At 43.8% G+C, this 21,662-nt stretch overlaps 2 protein-coding genes across 2 annotated transcripts; both read right to left on the bottom strand.

Annotated features, from left to right (window-relative positions):
• Positions 1-2,632: 2,632 nt before the first annotated feature.
• Positions 2,633-4,922, bottom strand: LOC148534916 (E3 ubiquitin-protein ligase TRIM39-like). The gene has a single exon (XM_088464511.1). The coding sequence runs from the start codon at positions 4,802-4,804 to the stop codon at positions 3,224-3,226; it is 1,581 nt and encodes a 526-aa protein (XP_088320637.1). The 5' UTR covers positions 4,805-4,922; the 3' UTR covers positions 2,633-3,223.
• A 3,672-nt stretch (positions 4,923-8,594) lies between these two features.
• Positions 8,595-10,232, bottom strand: LOC148534915 (uncharacterized). Its single transcript, XM_088464818.1, has 2 exons — positions 9,987-10,232; positions 8,595-8,963 (listed from the first exon to the last, which is right to left on the bottom strand). The coding sequence occupies exons 1-2, from the start codon at positions 10,230-10,232 to the stop codon at positions 8,595-8,597; spliced, it is 615 nt and encodes a 204-aa protein (XP_088320944.1).
• Between the last annotated feature and the right edge of the window lie 11,430 nt (positions 10,233-21,662).

Raw genomic sequence — 21,662 nt, 5'->3', positions numbered from 1 at the left:
CTGGCATGCCTGCGTTCGTCCAACCACCCCGTCACCACCCACAAACGGCACTTCCTGTCAATCACTCTGCAATGGGTCTGCATAGTCACTGCGATCGCAGTCCCGATTACAGTGGCCAGTTAGCGTACTGCAATGAATATGCATGCGCAGTATGCAACAATCGGCCGATTGCATGCGTATTAGCAACTATGGGCCTGATTCAGACCCACTCGCGAGCGGCTGTCCGCTCGCAAGTGGGTCGATGTTATGGACTGAGCATGCGCACGACGGAGGGAGCTCCGTCGTGCGCATGCGCCAGACGCGACGAGCGGAGGAAAGTCCTTCGCTCGTTGTGTCCGATCAAAGGGGGCGTGCTGTCAATGTTGATTGACAGCACGCCCCCTTTGGTGGGCGTGCCTCCCTGACGGGGGCGTTCCCACGGGAACGCCTCCCGTCAGAAGCCGGCCCACTGACATCACTAGTGATGTAAGTGGGAGTGATTTTGGCTCTGATAGAGCCAAAATCACTCCGGAGCTTGCGGTTGAAAACCTCAACCGCAGGCTCCGGCTCGCAAATTCGATGGTCGCGATGGTCTCGACCATCGCGATCATCACAATGCACGCTCGTATAGCCTGTGGGTGGTGACCCACAGCTATACGAGCGTCCAGGAGGACGCTCCATGAAAATGGAGGTCAGCCCTCATTCAGAGCGTGCGCTCTGCTCAGAGCGTATGGCTCTGAATGAGGGCCTATGATCCAAGCTGAATTAGGCCCAAAGTCTGTTTATAATAACATTGCTGGGAGTTTTATCTCTGCCTGCAATTAATTCCAATCCTAAGGGAATTATATTACACCTGGTGATTGCTGGCTTACACTATACAGGGACCGCATGTACTACTACTAACATGACGGAAAGCCTTGGCTTTTTGTATTCATTACAACATCCGGGAAAGTACTATACTTGTAGAAACAGAGGGCCTGATTCAGAGCCGGACGCTCTTTCAGAGCGCTCACCCTGAATCAGTGCCCTCCCTCTCTTTTTTTAGAGCGGCCTCCTGGCCGCTCACATAGCTGTGGTTGACCACAGAGCCAAAAGCACTCCCACTGACATCATTTGTGATGTCAGTGGGGCCGGCCCCAAGCGGTAGGCGTTCCCATGGGAGCGCCTCCGTCTGGGCAGCAACGCCCCTGGCACGCCCACCAAAGGGGGCGTGCTGTCACTCAACATCGACAGCACGCCCCCTTTGTAGCGAGACCCATAGCGAAGGCTTGCCCGTCGCTATGCGGGTCTCGTGCATGCGCATGATGGAGCCGGCTCCCTCGTGCGCATGCGCACTTGGCCACCATCGACCCGCTTGCGAGCACACAGCGAGCGGGTCTGAATCAGGCCCAGAGAGATGACTTCTGTTGAGATCTATTTATATCGCTTCTTTACTTGCTTGCATATGAGCATAATCACCAGTTATTCAATAACGAAATGTGTATTTATAGATCGTGTGTTATCTATAAGATATGTTCATAACCAGTAAATTCACTGTGGCGCTCTTATCCTACAAGCAGATGAGAATGAGCAGAAGTATTTGGAAGTATACATCTTTATTCTGATATTTGTTAAAGTGATTACAAATAAACATTATAATATTGTGATTGGGCAGCGCTTTCTCATTTGGTATGGAATTGTGTTACAGTTTCTAGACAATCTGGCTTCCAGTGCAAACAGTCAAAATGCGCCAAATGATGGGTATTTTCAAAATGTAGCATATTTTTCGCCACCAAGCATAAGAGAGTAAAATGGGGTGTGGTCCCACAATGACCTTTGCACTCTACACCCCCACAGATTGGCCACCACAGTACAAAAAGCACACACATTGGCCCCCAAAGGAAAAAATAAAATACTGACCCTGACAGGAAAGCAAACACATTGTACTCCACAGGGAAAATAACACACACACTGCCCCACAGTACAAACAATAACATACAATGGCGCAAGGTAGGACTGACAGTGCTGCTCCCCCCATTCCCCCGCTCTGGTGGTCAGTGCCAGCAGGGGTTGGAGCGCCCCACTTGATTGCACGGCTCATTCACCCCAAGAAACGGCCCTGTCTGCGACACTCTGCCCCCCAGTTTTCTTTGTTGTGTTTTATAAATTACTCAAGTCAAAAAGTAGTTATAGAACAAACACATCTCAATTCAACAACAACTCTGTGGTCTGTCCCTGATTATTGTGCCTGATACTGTCGCTGTTACTCTTTAAAAATATAAAAAGAAAGAAAATCACATTTTAGCTAAATACGTTATAGTAATATTTTGTGTACAATATATTTTGATTTGTTTTAAGTTTATGGATCCCAGAATCACAGTAACCAATCTATAAACTCTCATTAATGGTGAACTCTATTCTTGTTTCTATTTTTGTATGAGTTACTGAGCCTAAAACTATCTGGCTTGGTATGTAATATAATAGAGCTATTAGAGCAGTGGTTTTCTACTAAACCCTCAAGTATCCCAAACAAGTCTTGTTTTCTGGATTTCATTAATCATACTCAGGATCCCGGCAGTAAAAATCCAGACACCGGCATCCCAACTGGGTTACAATCCCAATGATTACAGGTAAATAACCCTAACCCCTAACCCTCCCTCTCTGCAGCCCAACCCTAACACACCGTCCCCGCATCCGTGCCCCCGATTGTAAACGTATCTTTTATAAGGCGCTCTCCCAATTATTCAGTATCTTTATTCCAAAAAGATGTCTCCGCAAAAATGACAGCTTTATGGAAGAGATACTTATGTACAGGAGGAATGATAAATGCCTCCCTTATTTATGTAGAACTCAATGCTAGTTCTAAATAAATTAACTTATAATATATTTTGGTTATGATGATTAGACCCATAAATACCTCATTACACTATTGAAGTGTCCTATTTCACGTAATACTGATCTTCGGTTTGGATTTGACTCAGTTCTTTTTACCAACATCATGAAAGTTTGGATCTGAAAATAACACAAAACTTCATCTTCCATGGTAAATATGATGCTCTGTATTGTTTTCAGATAAGACTCAGATAAAACCAAACCGATCTCTAATAATATTTTAATACATATCAATAAAAAGTGAGCTTTTTTATTTTAGGAAATTGTACCACATTTGTTAGACTAAAGCGCACCCCTATGCACTAATATACTGTCTTTTGATTTTTTTTGGATTATATTTTGATCTATTTTAAGTAGTTACTTGTTGCAACATTTATGTTATTATTGTGATGCAGGAATTGTCATACACACTGAAGGCAGCATGCAGGGGCTCAGTGAAGGTGGCGGAGAAGGTGTGTAAGTGTCTGATGGGGTCACACAGCTGATAGAAGGACAGACGCCCGGCCTCATAGTCCAGGTATATCCCCACTGTCTGCACACGGGAACCTGCTTGCCATTCTTTTACTTTTCTATGTATAGTGTTATGACTTATTCCAAGATGTTTCACAAAGTACAGGCTCCATGACTTGTCATTATAACCAATGTATGATGCATCACCATTTATCTTTCTCTCTATACTGTGTCCGGCCACCCCTATCAGCCATTTCTCTGCTTCACTCACATCCACTTCCCAGTAATGTTTCCCAGATGAGAAACTACAGGAGCTTAACACCTGCCGGACTATAAACCTCTCTGGTCCATCTGGTCTGTGCTGATAACGAGCAGTATAAGATACAGATCTGTGATCCCCTGATATAATAATGTGATTAGAGGCTGTCTTTATATCCAGTAATATGTCTGATTTCTCTATCACTGAGAACTGTCTCTTTATATGTAGATCCATCAGATTATCAGACAAGTGTAAAAGTCCCCTGTGTAACATCTGTGAGATTATTCCCTCCTCCAGACATCCAGCATTGCTTACATCACTGGTGACATCACAGCTCCTGTGACTGATGACATCACTTTCTGGTTCTTTCTTCAGGACAGCTAATGGATCAGTGATATTAGACATCTCCTCAATGCTGCTAATCTTCCTGGATAGCTCGTCCTTCTGTAGTTCCAGCTGTGTGATCAGATCAGAGACTGAGAGTGACATCTGCTTTTCCTGTCTGGAGATCTCACCCAGGACCCCTCTCTCCAGAGTATCTAATTTATTCCTGATGTCTCTAAACAGATCAGTGACTCTCTCAGTGACACCGGCAGCTTTTTCCTTCTCCTCTCTCCTGTGACCCTGCAGACGCTGCACTCTCAGGGTCTCAGTAACAGCTCTCAGTGTCTCTTTTTTCTTCTCAGAGGCCACATCTAGAAGCTCCACGTGGTGACCCCGATGGTCTCCAGCCACCCAGCAGGATATACAGATAGCGGCTGAGTCCTCAGAGCAGTAATATTTCACCATCTCTCTGTGCACGGAGCATTTTCTGACCACAAAGGAATCAGTGGGATCAGTTATAACATGTTCAGCAGATTTATTGTGTTTGCTCAGGTGTTTGTCACAAAATGAAGCCTCACACAGCAGACATGACTTAGTAGCTGGCACAGGAGAGTCACAGTAAGTACAGAAGATCCGGGTCTCCTCCTGCTCTAGCTCACTACATAGGAACCTTTCCACAATGTTACTCAGCTTCCTGTTCTTCTCCAGTGCTGGGCGTTCCTGATACTCTGCTCTGCATTCCGGGCAGGAATAGCCCCCAGCCCCCTCCTGTGTTTCCAGCGTACTCACAATACAGAACCGGCAGAAGTTGTGTCCACATCTCAGGGTTACAGGGTCTATATAAGTGCTCAGGCAGATGGAGCAGCTCAGCTCCTCTCTCAGGTCTGCAGACGCCATTCTAGGAAGCAGGAAGTGAAACATAAGGTTCTCATTCAGATCAGTACAGAGGGAGGGGCTGAGCAGTAATGTGCACACACAGAGATATGATGTAAGTGATAGTCTGTCTGGGAATGATTACGTGGGGAGAGAATAGAGCTATAACATGCTGCTTATGGGCCTATTAATAAAATAGAGATACAGTGGGGCCTGTTCACATTATATAATTATTACTAGTGATAATTATGTTTTAAACTTGCTGCAAGTTTAAAAAACCTTTTGCAGGCATTCATCATTTCTCAGTATCACTGCTGATATTGTGATACTCAGGGGTAAATTTACTAAGACTCGTGTTGGTCCCGATTTGCATTATCGGGTGAAAAGTTAGCTTTTTAGCAAATCGGGAATTTACTGTCAATAAAGTCGGGTGATTTCTTCCATTTTATCAGCTTGAAATCGGGTGTTTTAATGCCGCAAATTTGGCTATTTTGAGCAATAGAAATTAGTTCACCATCGGCTCTATTCGGGGGTACTTTTCTAAATCGTGAATTTACCATTATTCGTTTTGCTAAAGTCGGCCGTTTTTCACTCAAATCGGGCACTCAATAGATAACCGAGGTTCGGATTAGGGATGGGAATCATTTGATGTTTCATCTGAAACATCGGTTAAATGGTTTTGATGTTCGATGTTTAACCCTGCAATGTTTTTGATTCAATGTTTTATTACCATCGCAAGATTTCTCCCCGGATGTTTTCCCCTGCTTTTCCAATGTTTTTTTATTTTTTTTGTAACACTGTGGTGCTGTCACTGCTGTGTGGCGCTGTGTGGTGCTGTCACTGCTGTGTGGTGCTGTCACTGCTGTGTGGTGCTGTCACTGCTGTGTGGTGCTGTCACTGCTGTGTGGTGCTGTCACTGCTGTGTGGCGCTGTGTGGTGCTGTCACTGCTGTGTGGCACTGTGTGGTGCTGTCACTGCTGTGTGGTGCTGTCACTGCTGTGTGGTGCTGTGTGGTGCTGTCACTGCTGTGTGGTGCTGTCACTGCTGTGTGGTGCTGTGTGGTGCTGTCACTGCTGTGTGGCACTGTGTGGTGCTGTCACTGCTGTGTGGCACTGTGTGGTGCTGTCACTGCTGTGTGGTGCCGTCACTGCTTTGTGGCTACCAGCTGGCTCTCTCCTTGTTTTATAGTCAGTTACAACTTAAGAATAGAGTACAAACACTGACTGGGCTATGACTGCTGGGTAATGTCTAAATGCCCTTTACGGGGAGGACCCTGACGTCATCAGCCAGTGTCCAGCATCATTCCCTGGCATCCAAGTAGGCATAGAGGGGTAATAAGTAGGCATAGAGGGGTAATATAACCATGTGGCAAGCGCAGCGAGGGGACAACAAACTTGTTTAAGTGGGGACAAAGTACTTCTTTAGCTGGCTGTCATGGGCAGGAACTGCACTTCCGCCCTTACTCACGTTACTTCCAGGTCCCTAGCACTAAGGGGAAATACAGCCAACCATGGCTGCTGTGTGCATGCTGCTGCTGGGGGAGGTGGCTGACAGAGTGAAAGACACTCTGGTCAGCCAATTAGTAGCAGTACAAAGAACAGTCTCACCCCAGGCTCGCTGTCACTGGTGCTGATCTCAGTGAACAGATGGGGTGTTTGGCTGCTGCAGCTATTGGTAACTGAGCTGTCAGTCACAGTGTCACTGTCAGGCACTCACTGCATGTGCACTGTGCATGTGACAGACCCAGCGGTGCCTCATTGTCTGGCTGGTGTGAAGGTGCCCACACACATAGCGACATTTTACACGATTTGGCCGATTTCGACGAATCGTGATGACGAATCAGGTAAAAAAAGTACAAATCGTGAGTTTATACTCACGAGCACGATGCCGATGCGCGTCCCCGCTCGTCGTACATCGCATCTTTTGATCTGCCGTGCTGTAGGGCAGATTAGCCAACTATGAACACGATGGAAGCCGATCATGAGGGTTTTTTTCCTAATGATGAATCGTACAATTCATCACACAATGCGGAATTTGACTGACAGAAGCCTGGACACGCCCCATCGCCATCTTGTGCAGCATCGTGTATGGAGCAAGACAGTCACACTTTGGGAGCCTGCACACTGAAGTGTTGTTTTGTTGTATATTTGGTGAGTATTTGTACAGTTTGCAACCACACTGACCACCAATATGTTTTCCCCACTGCCCACCAATGTATGCCCCCAGGCAATAAATGCATGACCCAGCCACCACCCACCGTATTGAGGTGGGCGGTGGCTGGGTCATGCATTAAGCTCCCCCACTGCCCACCAATATGTACCCCCAGGTAATAAATGCATGGCCCAGCCACCGCCCGCCGTATTGAGGTGGGCGGTGGCTGGGTCATGCATTAAGCTCCCCCACTGCCCACCAATATGTACCCCCAGGTAATAAATGCATGGCCCAGCCACCGCCCGCCGTATTGAGGCGGGCGGTGGCTGGGTCATGCATTAAGCTCCCCCACTGCCCACCAATGTGTGTAATACCTCAAATAAATAAATAAATAAACAAGTTTTTTACAAAAAAACACCATACATTACATTTAAAAACACACATTATTTAAAACTGGGGGTCTTCTACCTTTCGGTCTCCAGCTGTTGTGGAACTACAGATCCCAGGATGACCTGCCACCCACCTTTGAAACTGTTTTTAGGGCATCCTGGGATCTGTAGTTCTACCACAACGACAGGCCCAAAGGTGGAAAACCCATACTGTCAAACAAAGAAAAACATTATATTACCAAGCAATAAACACATAACATTCCTGTAAAAGAAAACATGATTAGAATACCATAACACACCTTTAAAAACCTGTAAAAAAGAAAATATTAAAACATTAAAAATGTGAACTATAACAACATTACATTTTACAAAACTATATACACAAATATTTAAATATCCTTTTTTTTCTTACTCATAGATAATGTCCATGGATTCAGAACGTGAATTAGTTACAGGATTCATTGAAATCCTGCACTCGAAAGACTGTCTGTGGAAGATCAGTTCTCGGAAGTACCACAATAAGTTGCAGAAGTTGGCCGCACTCGAGGAACTGTTGGTGTATACCAAAAAATACATATCTGATGCAGACCTGAAAACTGTACGGCAAAAGATACAAAATCTCAGGACAGTATACATCAAAGAAAAAAAGAAGGTGGATGACTCCAAAAAATCAGGAGCGGCTACAGATGAAATATATACTCCTGCGCTGTGGTACTACCAAATGATGTAATTCATCAGTGAACAAGAGCCTAAAAGGGAATCAATCATCTTGATGTCTGAGCGTGAGGGAGAAGAGGAGGTTGCAGAAGTCTTGGTAAGTAGTGACACAGTTTAAACCAAAATCCTTAATGTTTTTGTTGTTAAATCCCAAATGTCCAATTTAGTCAGTAGTTCACAGATAGTCCTCCTGCCATGGTACAGCACCTGGTCCATTGAAATAGGTCATGTACTCCTCCCTCACTTCTTTGGCACGTGCGGTGGATGTTGTTGTAGTTGTTGGTGCAGACACAGATGTCAAATGTCCAATGTCCTCCAGGGGTCCTACATCTTCTGGTCTAGCTGGGACTGGTCCTCGTTGAGTAGATTTTCTTCGCAGAAAGTTGTGCAGCACACAGCACTCCATCACGACCCAGTATATCTTCTCCATGTGTAGATTGATGGTGGTGTGGAAAATGTGGAAGCGGTTGCTCATTATTCCAAACGCATTTTCCACAATGCGCCGTGCCCGGGATAGACGGTAGTTGTATATCCTTTTCTCTCTGGTCAGGCCCCTGTGTGCAAATGGCTTCATCACATGTTCATGTAATGCAAAAGCCTCGTCTGCAGCGAAAACGTAATTTAGGCCGTCCTTTGTCTGGTCCAGTGAGGGCAGGTTGAGGGTTTTGTTGGCGAGTCTCTGGTAGAAAGCCGTCTTTTTGAGGACCCACCATCCGAAGCACGGCCATTCTTGCCAACATCCACAAAAACAGAAATTCGTAGTTGGCATTCACCACTGCCATGAGAACGATGCTGAAGAATCCTTTGTAGTTGTAGTAATATGATCTGGTGTTTGCAGGTGGGTTGATGCGGATGTGTTTTCCATCGATGGCTCCTCCGCAGTTAGGGAAATTCCAACGTTGTTCAAAATCTTCCGCGATGCTGGTCCACTCCTCCACGGTGATAGGAAACTGCAAAAATAGAAAAAAAGATGTTAAAACATGACTATAATATTTTTTATATCTTTTTTCCCTATGTAGACTCCCACCCAAGACCCTGATTTAACATCAACACCGGACCTCAGTCTGCTCGGTGGGGACAGTGATCCGGAGAATAGCACACAAGTGGAAAGTCAAGTTCCACCTGGACCCTCATCTTCGCAACAACCCCAAAAAAAGAAAAAAAAAGGCAGAAAGGAGAATTTTACAGAACGAGAGGACCATTTTTTACAAAACGCAGAACGGCTGCTGCAGAAACCCCCAGATCCAATTGATGATTTCACAGCTCATGTGAACAGCACATTGAGAAATCTGGATGCAGATATCCAACGAAATTTTTTAAGGTTAAACTACGACCTCTTGAGTCGCTGTATGAGCAAAAATATCTCAAATTCGACATACATTGCAGATCCAATGCTATTTTCCCCTGCCCCAAATAGGTATGTCCGCCCCCCCCCTGCCCAGTTAGATATTACTCCCCCACCAAGCACCCCAAGCACCAGCACCACCTTGTATAATGCTCTGCTGGATGCAGCAGATGAGTCGCCCCAATATACACAGATGTAAATTTTTTCTATATTGTAATATCACCAAATTTTATGAATTCCTATCGGTGCTTGCTGCATGGGATAGGGTGGTGATGACGCCATTTGAACAAGGTCACTACGCACATGGCACAAGTACACATTGCTGGAAGCCGGGGCCACAATGTATACTTGTGCCATGTGTGTATTGGCCTGTTCAAACTGGCGTCTGACTCACCCTATCACATACAGCCAGCTACCTATTGGGATTCATAAAATTTGGTGATAATGTTCTTTTGTAAAGTTGTAATAAAAAAGTATTTTGCACACAGTTTAGTGCACACTTTCAGTTGCCTGCAGGTCAGTGCACATTGTACTTAATGAAGGCTATTTTTTTCTTTGTTTTAGAAAAAAATTAAAAAAAATTCTTTACACAAGAAATCAATGTGTGGTGTGTTTTTTTTTAACTTACCTTGCAATACTGGTACTGTAGCACTTTTATGATGGCTTTGCAGGTCTCCGGAATGATGATGCCCAAGGACTGAGGTGAGATGAGTGTCCCAAACTTTAGGTCTTCCAGTGACCTTCCTGTAGCCAGGTATCTCAGGGTAGCCACCAGTCTGTCTTCAGCAGGGATTGCCCTCCACCACCTTGTGTCCTGTCTCTTGATGTGGGGGGTCACCAGATGCAGCAATTCTTGGAAGCTGGCATCATCCATGCGCAGGTAGTTCCGATAGTCCTCCGGGTTGTTCTCCTTGATCTCCATCAGCAGGGACATGTGAGAGCGGGTATCCCTTTGTAGCAGCCACTCTTTGGTCCAGCATGCTCTCGTCCTTCTTCGCTGGGCCCTCTTCCTAATCTCCCGGACCCCAGCTTCAGCGACCAACACTCTATACTGATAGGGACGCATCAGTACAGAATTCAGGAACAGGATAGAATGCAGGTAGGTAGCACACACTTGCAGGTAGAATAAACGTTGTATAAGGCAAGCCAAATACAAAGAGCACAGTAGCAATGTACAGGATTCAGCAGGAATACACCTAGCCTCATCTAGTAGCAGAGCAGAATGTACACAGAGTTTAGGGTGCCTGCTTTTTTTATACTCCCAAGCTAGCCCCTCCCATTGTTATGACTATTTAAATTTTCCTCCAATAGTCAAGAGCCTGTTTTATTTTTTTTTTCAACTCACGATTTGTTATGTCCAATCTCACGATGCGTACGATCCGATAGATCGTGAGATTGTAAGACAGATTGGGTGTCTTTTTTCCAAAATCGTGATCACGACGGCAAGGGAGCTCCCATGAAAGTTCATGAGGAAATTGGCCATAAAATTGTATCGTGAGCACATCGGTATATGTGTGGGCACCTTGACATCATTGGTGAGGAGCTGAGAGAGCGAGAGGGAGGACTTGAGGAGACAGTGTGTGTTTGTCATAATATAGACAGAGACTTAAGCTGAGGGTGGAGAAGAGACAGAGAGAAAAAAAAGAGGAGGCTCTGAAAGAGTAAAATCTGTAAAAATGGACAAGAAAAATTAAATTGAGAAAGAGAAGAGAGTGAGAGGGAAGTCTGTCAGTGTTACTTGTGTGTGGAGGTGGAGGACATTAAGATACTGTACCACTATCACCAACAGGATCAGCCAGCTACACTTCCAGTGCCCTGCCAGCAGTAACACAAAACACTTCTGCTATACTGTCTGTCACTAGTAGTAGTGCCCTGCCAGCAGTAATACACACTTCTGCCATACTGTCTGTCACTAGTAGTAGTGCCCTGCCAGCAGTAATACACACTTCTGTCATACTGTCTGTCACTAGTAGTAGTGCCCTGCCAGCAGTAATACGCACTTCTGTCATACTGTCTGTCACTAGTAGTAGTTCCCTGCCAGCAGTAACACACAACACTTCTCTGTAATACTGTCTGTCACTGGTAGTGCCCTGCCAGCAGTAACACACAGCACTTCTCTGTAATACTGTCTGTCACTAGTAGTGCCCTGCCAGCAGTAACACACAACACTTCTCTGTAATACTGTCTATCACTAGTAGTGCCCTGCCAGCAGTAACACACAACACTTCTCTGTAATACTGTCTGTCACTAGTAATAGTGCCCTGCCAGCAGTAACACACAACACTTCTCTGTAATACTGTCTGTCACTAGTAGTGCCCTGCCAGCAGTAACACACAACACTTCGCTGTAATACTGTCTGTCACTAGTAGTGCCCTGCCAGCAGTATCACACAACACTTCTCTGTAATACTGTCTGTCACTAGTAGTGCCCTGCCAGCAGTAACACACAACACTTCTCTGTAATACTGTCTGTCACTAGTAGTGCCCTGCCAGCAGTAACACACAACACTTCTCTGTAATACTGTCTGTCACTAGTAATAGTGCCGTGCCAGCAGTAACACACAACACTTCTCTGTAATACTGTCTGTCACTAGTAGTACCCTGCCAGCAGTAACACACAACACTTCTCTGTAATACTGTTGTTGTAACGTAATAAAACCTCTGGTAAAATCCTTCCTATACCGTCTAAATCCTGCCTATACCTTCTAAAATTGATGCTATTTGCGTACGCAGTCATACAGTAAAATAAAAGCCTGCAGACCTTGAACATGTGTTTCCAAAGCACAAAGTATATTATTCAACATAAAACAGTAGGTTATACACTGTGATCTAAAGACAATTTAGCACAAAGAAATTATACAGACCCAAGGTATAGTTATTACTTATGCAAAAAAACAGTGATTAAACTTCAAACAATGGGCTCTATTTACTACAATCCGCATATTGAATGCGGATTGTAGTGTGATATTACCGAGTGAATTCGCATTGCGAATTCAGGCAATATCACAGGGATTTACTATAAATCCCTTGCAGGGACAGAGCTTGCGATAAAGCTCTGTCCCTGCGGATCCCATCCGCACTCTAGTCGCGGTATTTTCGGAAAAAATACCGCGACTAAGAGCCCGCGCATGCGCCGACCCACCATCACTGCTACCCCCCACCGACGCTAAGTCCCGCCCCCCGCAATCGCAGACCCCCCTCCCTTCATTACACTTACCTGCATCCTCCTGGCCTCCGGTGATCTTCTCCGGGCTTCCCGATCAGGTGATCTCCCATACTTCACTGGGGCCCGATCACCTGATGACCGGGCAGCAGTCAACTGTGGGAGACCAGCTGACCGGAGAGGAGCCATCATCGGAGGCCCGATCACCAGTCCCTGGATTCAGGTAAGTAAAAATAAAATGTTTCATTTTTTATTTTATTTTTTTTACAGCAATCACCTTGCGGTCTATTTAGACCACATAGCTGATTACTGGTACCGGCTCCTGCCTCTGCTGTCCCCGTTAGAGCAGAGTGGGAGCCCGGTAACCGGGGGAGACCCTGGATAACGCCACCTCCAGGTGGCGTTATTATCACAGGGCTTCCCCTGGTATTTTTTTACAATTTATTTTTAGTAACTATGGTCGGATCACATTTCCCATTACAATTATGGGAAATGCGATCTGCTTTACTAAAAAAAAGTGATAATTAGGGGTTGGAGTAGAATTTTACTAATTCTACTCCAATTGCTCTGTAATAACTATAGGTGATACTAAAATAATGTGAAAAGGGTGTGAAAATACCCTTTTTCACTTTATTTTAGTAAAAATAATGTTAATAAATAGAGCATAAATGAGAGAGAGGGAGAGAGAGATGTCTGCGAGAGAGAGAGAGATGTCTGCAATAGAGAGAGAGATGTCTGAGAGAGAGAGAGAGATAATACAACCATACAAAGAGAGAGGGAGAGAGAGAGAGGGGGAGAGAGAGAAAGAGATGTCTGAGAGAGAGAGAGAGAGAGAGAGATAGATGTCTGCGAGAGAGAGATAATACAACCATACAAAGAGAGAGGGAGAGAGAGAGAGATAATACAACCATACAAAAAGAGAGGGAGAGAGAGATAATACAACCATACAAAGAGAGAGGGAGAGAGAGAGATAATACAACCATACAAGAAGAGAGGGAGAGAGAGAGATAATACAACCATACAAAGAGAGAGGGAGAGAGAGAGATAATACAACCATACAACGAGAGAGGGAGAGAGAGAGATAATACAACCATACAAAGAGAGAGGGAGAGAAAGAGAGAGATAATACAACCATACAAAGAGAGGGAGAGAGAGAGATAATACAACCATACAAAGAGAGGGAGAGAGAGAGATAATACAACCATACAAAGAGAGGGAGAGAGAGAGATAATACAATCATACAAAGAGAGAGAGAGAGAGAGATAATACAACCATACAAAGAGAGAGGGAGAGAGAGAGATAATACAACCATACAAAAAGAGAGGGAGAGAGAGAGATAATACAACCATACAAAGAGAGAGGGAGAGAGAGAGATAATACAACCATACAAAGAGAGAGAGAGAGAGACCAAAATACAATGAGAGAGATATAAATGTCTGCTTAGAGCACATGTCCAAGATGGCTGGTGAGGGGGTGTGTGTGGGGGGTTGGGAATGATACATGCCCTATTGTCCAAACCGCATGGTCTCTAGACAAACTCAATTTTGAAAATAAGAAAACTCACATTAAGTTGTAACTCTGTAAATCATTATATCCATTAATGATCACAATTATAATAACTACAACAACCTATTTGACCTATATACCACCAAAACTGGGTAGAATTATAACTATAATAACAAGTCACAACTTCCATGAATCAAGCACATGTTTCAATGGGGGGGAGGGGAGTATCACATGTAATGTCACTGTCTAACCAACTTGCTGGTAGCCATCTTTAACAAAAACTGCAGTGTCTATCTTACACACGATTATTACTTGTACCATTCAAAGCTGTTATTAATTAAACTTCCATAATATAACACTGATACCAGCCTATGATTACATTCATGAGTATACAACACATACTAAGCCTATCTCTCCCAAGCAGTGCTATTGTTCAAGCACATGGGAGGCTCTAACACAGCTCACCAGAGGATCTCATACAATTATATCAACCAGCATCAATCATTACAAATATTACAAAAACTCCATAATCAATCCCTTTCCTGCATGCTGCTAATACAACCAGTATGAACAGACTATTGTACACTACAGTATAGATGATAACATTACAGACTAGATCACATTATATCATCCACTGTATGCGTCATATACACTGTATCCACTGTATATGACGAGGAAGAGTGTTAGGTCGTTTCCTAGAATTGGTAGTTTTGATAAAGATGTATTGAATAATGTCCGGGATCACATCAGTCTGGTGCGTTCTCGAGGGAAAAAAGTAAAATATTACGAGTGTTTAAAATTGTGGCAGCATGAAGCGGATACTTGGTTTAAAAATTTGCAAGCGACGCAAACTAGTGTTGCGAATGCATTACCAGAAAGTACACCCTATGGAATAAATTTCTAGATGCTCCCACTCACCTATGGAATAAATTTCTAGATGCTCCCACTCACCTATGGAATAAATTTCTAGATGCTCACACTCACCTATTATCTCTCAGTTTACAATCACAAGTTTCCAGTGTGGCTCAATTACAATGCTACAGTAACCCAACCCAATTACTAAACACTGCAATCACACTGAGAGCCGGTCCCTACAACAAAGACAACATGTACACCTGCTGATGTGTATAGAACGGTAGTTACTACCGAGCAGCTAGGCTAACTCCTGCACCTAGCCCTTAAGGATTATTCAATACCCTTAACATTTAGGACCCATGTTACACCCTAAACAAATACTCACAATCACACACTCTTTTCCTGTGCAGAAAAATACACATTAACCCAGTTATTGGCAACAATTGATAATGTAACCTCAATGGCTTTGTTTAAACACGTGGCAGCACAACCTGGAAGTATGTATACGCTATTGTGCGACTAGCCGCATACACAATAATGTGACTACTACACAACCGTATGACTTACCCTTAGCTCCGTACGCAAAAGTGCATCTCTACTGTGCACGCAAAAATGCGACTCAGCCGCATACACAATACTGCGGCACCCCTTTTTAGTGTGAACTTCTATCAACAAAGGAAAACAAACTTTTTCCTTTTTTGTCCCTGGATTCTAGTCAGCGTACAATGACTCACACGATAACGGATAGCGATCTCTCAGCATCCAGTGATTGCAGGTAAACCCTGCATGTGGCCATTCCACCCTTTGGTGAGAGATTGATAACCGTATGCTTATCGTGTGAATTGGTAAGTGACCTCACTCTGAGCCCCCATCTGTTGTAACGTGATAAAACCTCTGGTACAATCCTTTCTATACCTTCTAAACCCTGCCTATACCTTCTAAAATTGACGCTATTTGCGTACGCAGTCATACAGTAAAATAAAAGCATTCAGACCTTGAACATGTGTTTCCAAAGCACAAAGTATATTATTCAACATAAAACAGTAGGTTACATGCTGTGATCTAAAGACAATTTAGCACAAAGAACTTATACAGACCCAAGGTACAGTCATTACATATGCAAAAAAACAGTGATTAAACTTCAAACAATGAGAGATAGAGGGAGAGAGAGAGAGATGTCTGAGAGAGAGAGAGAGAGAGAGAGATGTTTGCGAGAGAGAGAGAGATAATACAACAATACAAAGAGAGAGAGAGAGGGGGAGAGAGAGAGAGATGTCAGAGAGAGAGAGATGTCTGCGAGAGAGAGATAATACAACCATACAAAGAGAGAGGGAGAGAGAGATAATACAACCATACAAAGAGAGAGGGAGAGAGAGAGAGATAATACAACCATACAAAGAGAGAGGGAGAGAGAGATAATACAACCATACAAAGAGAGAGGGAGAGAGAGAGAGAGAGATAATACAGCCATACAAAGAGAGAGGGAGAGAGAGAGATAATACAACCATACAAAGAGAGAGGGAGAGAGAGATAATACAACCATACAAAGAGAGAGGGAGAGAGAGAGAGAGATAATACAACCATACAAAGAGAGAGGGAGAGAGAGAGAGAGATAATACAACCATAAAAAGAGAGAGGGAGAGAGAGAGAGTGGAGTGTTGTGTAAGGGGTGTGGTTATTAGGAGTGTGGGTAGGTCAGCAATGTTACACTGCATCTTTGGAATCTGATCTGCAAGCTGCACAGTCACAAGGTTGTAATACTCTGGTCTTTGTTTTTGGTATTTTTCCCCCATTTTCTTCTCATACATGTCTTTCCTGCCTTCATCTTTATCTCTTATTCTGCTTATTCTGATCTATTCTTTCCTGCTTTGCTGTTTCTTTATCCTATCCATTCCTCTCTACAGTATACCTTGCCCTTGGCACGCCTGTTTTTTGTCCCTGGATGATGCTGCAGATCTGGGTTTCATAGTGCCCCCCCCTTTCCTCCTAACTGTGTGAGCTATAACTGCTTGATCTATCTTTAGGTGAGCTATAACTGCGTGGGCTATCTCTGTGTGAGCTATCTCTGTGTGAGCTATGTTTATGTGAGCTATTACAGCCCTGTACCCCTCACAGCGCAGCAAGGCATGCTTGCTGCCATGGGTTTCCCATTGCCTTCAATTGTATATAGTTCCAGTTGGTCATGCTGGTGCTGCCGCACTGGATTCTGGGTCTATTGCCAGACAGCTGGTGGCAGTGGGGGTGCTCTGACACCCCTATGGTCTTTGCAGTCTGTGGGTGTGGGGGTAAGATTTAGCACCTTGACTGCACCTGCGGCATACGTCACACAAGCTCAGCAGTTAAAAAATGTGTGCGGCCTCTCCCTCCTCCTTTTCTTTTATACAAAGCAAAAACTATTAGCAGTGCATGCATATTCAGTAATAACAGGCTGAATGATACGCACAGTGGTAAGGGCGCTATTAAGTTGGTCCTTTCGGGCATTAGGTATATGGTTATGAATGTGGTGAGTTATATATCGGTAAGCCAACAGTTTACTATGTTAAAAAATGACTGTAGGGAGAAAGCTGTATTCATATCTGGTTGCAGTCAAAAAGCAGTTCTCCAGCGCTCATGTCAGCCGCAGCTCCTGGGCTGTGGGAATATGTAATGTACAGGGCTGGGAGGTTCCCTCGCTGCTCTGTGTCAGGAGACGGCGGTCTTATGCTCGCTTGTTATTTTTGTTATTGTGAGGGCTCATTTCATACGTAACCCACGACTACAAGGCCGTGGCGTATCTCGTTTCTCAGCCATATGCCGTTTCCTCAGAAGCTCACCAGCCCACCTCCGCACATCTTCTTATTTGGTCTATTCACAGCAGCTGGTCATTGTCACCAAACCAGTTTTTATTCATCTAGTCATACAAAACAGTTTTATTAATCAATACTATTGGTAGAGCACTTATTTCATAAATATATGCAGTGCATTTTTTATACATGTTAAATGCGTTACAGCACATGTTATCATTATTACCAGTTATTATTATTACCAGTTATTTATATAGTTCACACATAGGCCCTGATTCAGACCCGGACGCAAGTGGCCAGACGCACGTACGGCGTACGAGCCGAAAAATGCAAATACAAGCGCTCGCTCGTAATTTCGTACGCAGCAATTCTTCCGCCCCATAGTCTACCAACCCCTCCTCTAGCTAACGAGCGAGCCAAATTGCGACCGTACATCTTCAATTGTGCTTGTAGGGAACGCTCGCACCAGTCCAAACCGGAAGTGGGCCTGTCAGTTTTCGATGACCTGCTCGTTCATTCTGCATACATCCTTTAATCGTATCATGCCAATCAACAGATAAATTAGCTTAATTGCTCTTCACCTTTTTTTTTACTTTTTTTTTTTCAGTTTCAATAAACTTTACTCTTGTCCGTGTTTGTTTTTTCACGCAGAATACGTACCGTTTAAACAATGGTTTCCTTTATCCAAAATACATGTTTTGGGCTTTTTTCATATTGTTTTCTGTATTTTCTCTTATGCATATTATACTTGTTTAATTTTTTGGTTTAAATTAGCTAACGCATGTCACTGCATTAAGCCAATCATAACTCTCATTATATTTTTGAGCCTGTCAAACACATGACTCATCCATTAACCAATAGAATGTTTCCTGTTAATTTTCCAAATACATTAGCCAATCAAAAATATTATCTTGTCTTTATTAAAACTGTTTTTTCATAAATCCACCATTGCCATCATGAGAGCCTCTGCGTTCACCAGGCGGGAGCTTCTTGTCCTGACGGAGGTAATGGACCAGCGGATAACCAGCCAGCCTCCCCCCATCAGCAACAGAGAAAAGCGATCCGCCTATGCGGAGGTTCGCCACCGCCTGCACTCCTTCGGCTCACGCCGACAGATTGGCCAGCTGGAGCGCAGGTGGTCTGATCTCCAACGACGGATGCCACGCTTGCTGGCATGTTTTCTCCAGCGTATAGCAGAAAGTAAGTTTTTTTTATTTCGCTTTCCATCTTTATTTTGCGGCCCTAACTGCGTGTGCATGTTTTCATTCTTGCCCTGTTTGTTTATTTACTACATATCTGCGTGTGTTTTTTTTTTTAATAAATAAATTTTTGCGGATGTTTTCAAGGTAGAAAATGAATCATAGCTTAAATTGTTATCCATCATTTAGAGGCAGAGCGCAGTCTACACCGGCAGCGACGCCGTCGGCCTCGTCCCCTATCCCCAACTCCCAGCCAATCCTCCTCTCCCCACCCTACCCCTAATTCACCCTCAAACCCAGCCGGGCCAGACCCGGACGCCCATCCCTCTCCGATACTTCCCATCCCTCAAAATTCCCCCTCCCCTCAACCCCCCTCTCTCTTTTCATCACCCTCTCCTCCAACCACCCCTCTCTTTTACACCCCCTCCCCCCCTTCAGAAATCACCCCACCTCCAACTGACCTGCATTTGCCGACCTCCGAGGAGGACGATGGTGGTGCTACAGGTCCAGGCGTCATTGGCAACGGTATGTTTCCCTTTTTTTTTTTTTTTTTTGGGGGGGGGATGTTATCCTTTGCCTGTGCATTTTTCAAATTTGCCTTATTTATAATATTTGTTCTATATATCTTGATTTTTAAATGTCTATGATGTTTGGCCCTTACACATATCACACATGTCCAAACACTCATACTTGTATCTCTTGTTTACGGTACCCACAAAAGTATTTTTTCAGCGTACTTCTCATTTTTTCCTTTTTTTTTTTTTCAGAGTCATTTTTTGGAATTTACTTTGGCCGAGAATGTTGGCTTTGAATTGTAATGTTTTGCAAAATTGACACTTTCTCTAAAGTTGTATTTCCTTTGGAAGTTGTTGGTCAAACACAATTTCGTTTTTTTGTATTAATCACCTCAATTTTTTAACACACAGAGGACCAGAGGTGGCTGACGGAGGCAGCAGCATGTGTGCAGAGGCTGAGGGGCCATGTTATAGGCATGCTGGTGGTTCTCGATCACTTGGCGGAGATCCTACGACCTTTGATTTTGCCAAATTTGGCCATGTTTTCTAAAAAATAAAAAAAAGTTTTCGTTTAAAGGCTCATTCCTTCTCTGTAAATATTATATTGTTTAAACTTACATAAGTCGACTAGTGCAGAAAGTATTTTAAAGTAATGTAACTTAGATTCTAGAAAGCTGAATTATGTAAGCTGGCACATTCAACACCTAACCATACTAATAGGTTTGTTGTTTTTTTTGTTGTTGTTTTTTTGGGGGGTAAGGTAAATATTAAATGAAACCTGTTTAGGCCGAGATTAGAAAACATACTGATTCCACATAATACCTTTGGGTGTTTGTTTTGAGCCACTAAGCATGGTAAAATACTGCAAAATTTAAAACATTACAGGATTAGCCCTTAAGCAAGTTTGCCTTTTTTGAACACGGTTACACTTGCATGTAATTTAGATAGGAATTCTTTTTTTTAACGTAACCAACATTTATTTACTCAAAATTAAGAAACACAAAGTGATTAAGGACAATAAATACACACAGTGAAAACAATCATCAAAAATCAGCCAACACACAAAATATACAAAAACAAAACAATCAAGAACTGTTTGACGAAGTAGCATGCCAACATGATTCCACAAATGAGTTGACAACATTTCTGGTCCAGAAGTTAAATCCAATGTGTCCACATGAAGTCATTTTTGACGATCAGGTAGTAGTCATGGTTTCCCCGAAGAATATTATGTAAAAAACACACAAACAAAACAAAAATTCAATTTGTTAATTACATTATTACATGTCTACATTGTGTCATCTCACTTCATTCTGGTCAATAATTACCTGAAAAAACGTGCCACAACATCATCACGTACGGCCCCCCCACATACAGACCTCCGACCAACCTCGGGGGGGCCATCCTCAGGCAAGGCATCCTCTGGCTGAATTTGGACACCACTCCTTATGGCGATGTTGTGAAATATCCCACACAGGACCACAATTTTCGAAACCATATCCGGCAAATACATGAGCTCGCCACCAGAGCGGTGGAGGCATCTGAATCGGCCTTTTAAAAGGCTGATACAGCACTCCACCACTTGCCTGGTGGCTGTAAGTGTGGAATTATACTCACTTTGTGGCCCTGGTGTGGGAGCCAAATAAGGAGTGAGCAGCCAGGGCGTGCAAGGGTAGCCACTGTCTCCTGTGAACAAGAAATTAGAACATCAGGATCACTGTGTATCAAGCTTTGCATTGCTTTCTAAAAAAGGTCTACACTTACCCAGAAGCCACGCATCACCAGCTTGTAGGTTGTTTAATTTATGCCAAATCCCTGATTGACGGATGACAAATGAGTCATGTGCACTCCCGGGTAATTTTGCATTCAGGCACAGGATCTGGAGGGAGGCATCACATACCACCATTACATTCAGTGAGTGATATTGTTTCCTGTTCTGAAAAATGGCCTCCAGCCGTGCTGGAGGCTGAAGTGGTATGTGAGTACCATCCACAACCCCTATGATGTGTGGGAAGCCAGCAATTTGGTAAAAATTGTCCTTCGCCACACTAAGGGAACCCATATCCAAAGGCATTTGAATAAAATGATGGAGGTGCTTCAAAAGGGCCTCCATCACTGCCCTCAGGATCCTTGAAAAGGAGGATTGGGAGATTCCCGCAACTATTCCCACCGTGGTTTGAAAGGATCCTAAGGCACAGAAATGTAACACCGCCATAAATTGCGTAAGTGGTGGTATTGCTGTAGGACTGTCAATTTGCCGCTCAAGATCACTCTCTATTAATGA

This window comes from Taudactylus pleione, unplaced genomic scaffold (genome assembly GCF_031769625.1).
Source record: "Taudactylus pleione unplaced genomic scaffold, aTauple2 ptg000061l, whole genome shotgun sequence".
In the NCBI taxonomy this organism is placed as follows: domain Eukaryota; kingdom Metazoa; phylum Chordata; class Amphibia; order Anura; family Myobatrachidae; genus Taudactylus; species Taudactylus pleione.
Note: the sequence above shows the minus strand (reverse complement) of the source record. Positions and strands in the feature narration are given on the sequence as shown.